Source organism: Plasmopara halstedii (genome assembly GCF_900000015.1).
Source record: "Plasmopara halstedii genome assembly, contig: Scaffold_650, whole genome shotgun sequence".
Lineage (NCBI taxonomy): Eukaryota > Oomycota > Peronosporomycetes > Peronosporales > Peronosporaceae > Plasmopara > Plasmopara halstedii.
The window spans coordinates 1,440,130-1,441,410 of record NW_020187567.1 but is presented as its reverse complement, the minus strand read 5'-3'; the positions used below and the strand labels follow the sequence as shown (position 1 = coordinate 1,441,410).

At 54.8% G+C, this 1,281-nt stretch overlaps 1 protein-coding gene across 1 annotated transcript in view; it reads left to right on the top strand.

The window, feature by feature from the left end:
- Nucleotides 1-170, top strand: part of PHALS_12925 (Immunoglobulin-like fold) — a gene marked incomplete at both ends in the record, with an annotated part of 2,172 nt that extends 2,002 nt beyond the window's left edge. The window contains one exon of the mRNA XM_024728574.1: nt 1-170. This exon is cut by the window's left edge and continues 2,002 nt beyond it. Within this exon, the coding sequence (XP_024579038.1) occupies nt 1-170 (170 nt within the window).
- Nucleotides 171-1,281: the final 1,111 nt, after the last annotated feature.

The following is a 1,281-nucleotide window of genomic DNA, read 5'->3' as shown; positions in this document are numbered from 1 at the left end:
TAGAGGCGTTTTCAAATTACGAAAACGCGCTGCTAGAGCACCTGCAGCAGAAGATGTCAACATCAATTGCGTCTATGACGCCACCGTCAGTGACGGATGATTTTCCCCGACCTAAGCCGCTAATGGTGAGCGTTAAGGTAAGGATGGAGAGAATCTCCTGTCCTAAGTGAGAGAGGTCGAGATGGCCATCGCATCCGCCATGCTCCAGACCGAGCAACAGCGCGTGGCGCTAGCCATCTCAAAGCTCGGTGGTCGAGCTCGAGAATGGGCACTGACGTGCGGCACTTCGATCGAAGCTGCGTTTCCCTCCAGGGCGGAGCTGAAATTACAGCTCTCACGAGTGTTCTCGCCGCCTAATCAGGCATATCGTGTGCGATCGCGTTTCCTTTCCGCCTGACAGGGCAACAAGGAATTGGTGGACTTTTTCCAAGAGATGCGCACTCGCATTGCCGGGATGGCAGCAGATCCCCTTCCGGAGGCGGTCACTGTGACCGTCTGGTGTGGCCAGGATGGAAGTCTTCGGCTTGCATCCGTCTTCATATAAAGAGGTGGTGAATGTGGCATTGAATGCAAAATTCAAATTCAAGTCGGCACGACTTGGTTGGAATGCACATCCAATAGCTCGTCGAGCATTCTGAGCCCATGGATCTCAGCTATGCTGAGGATTAGGGAGCAGTGTTCCGAGCTGCCGGGCAGCATACACATGAACGACGGTGTTTTGTCTGTGAAGTATCCCGTCACCTTCGGAAAGGTTGTCCTCTGCGCAAGGCACGTCAAGGTTCTTCGAGCCATCGCCCCAACGCCTACCAGTCTGGTTCGTCGCGGGGAAACGACACCACTTAGTAGGCGCGAGGCGACCTACTGGGGAAGAGCTGAGCTCTGTTGAGTCTCAGGGAGGCATAGGTCAGCATGGCCTAGCCCTGAAGATCTTCGTGCTCTTGATCACGGAACGTGTGCAAGCCGGACTTGCTGGTCGTGAAGGCAACCGTAAAGGGCTTCGAGAAGCCATGGAAGATCCTCATCGATTCTGAGGCGTCGGGCAATTATGCTCAACGCTCCACGATGGAGGGAAGTCAGCTGATGCTGAGGTGCTGAAAGCGCGGTTGGGTGTCATCGTCACAGTTCGCCTAGCGACGGGGACACGTGTCGCGGGTTCGAAGGTCCCTGTGGACCTCGGAGTCAAGTTCCTTGCTTTTGATAGCATGGAACGCTGTCTAGGCCTAGACTTGGATGTAAGGTATGACCTCATCCTAGGAATGGCATGGTTGGAACACCATGTGG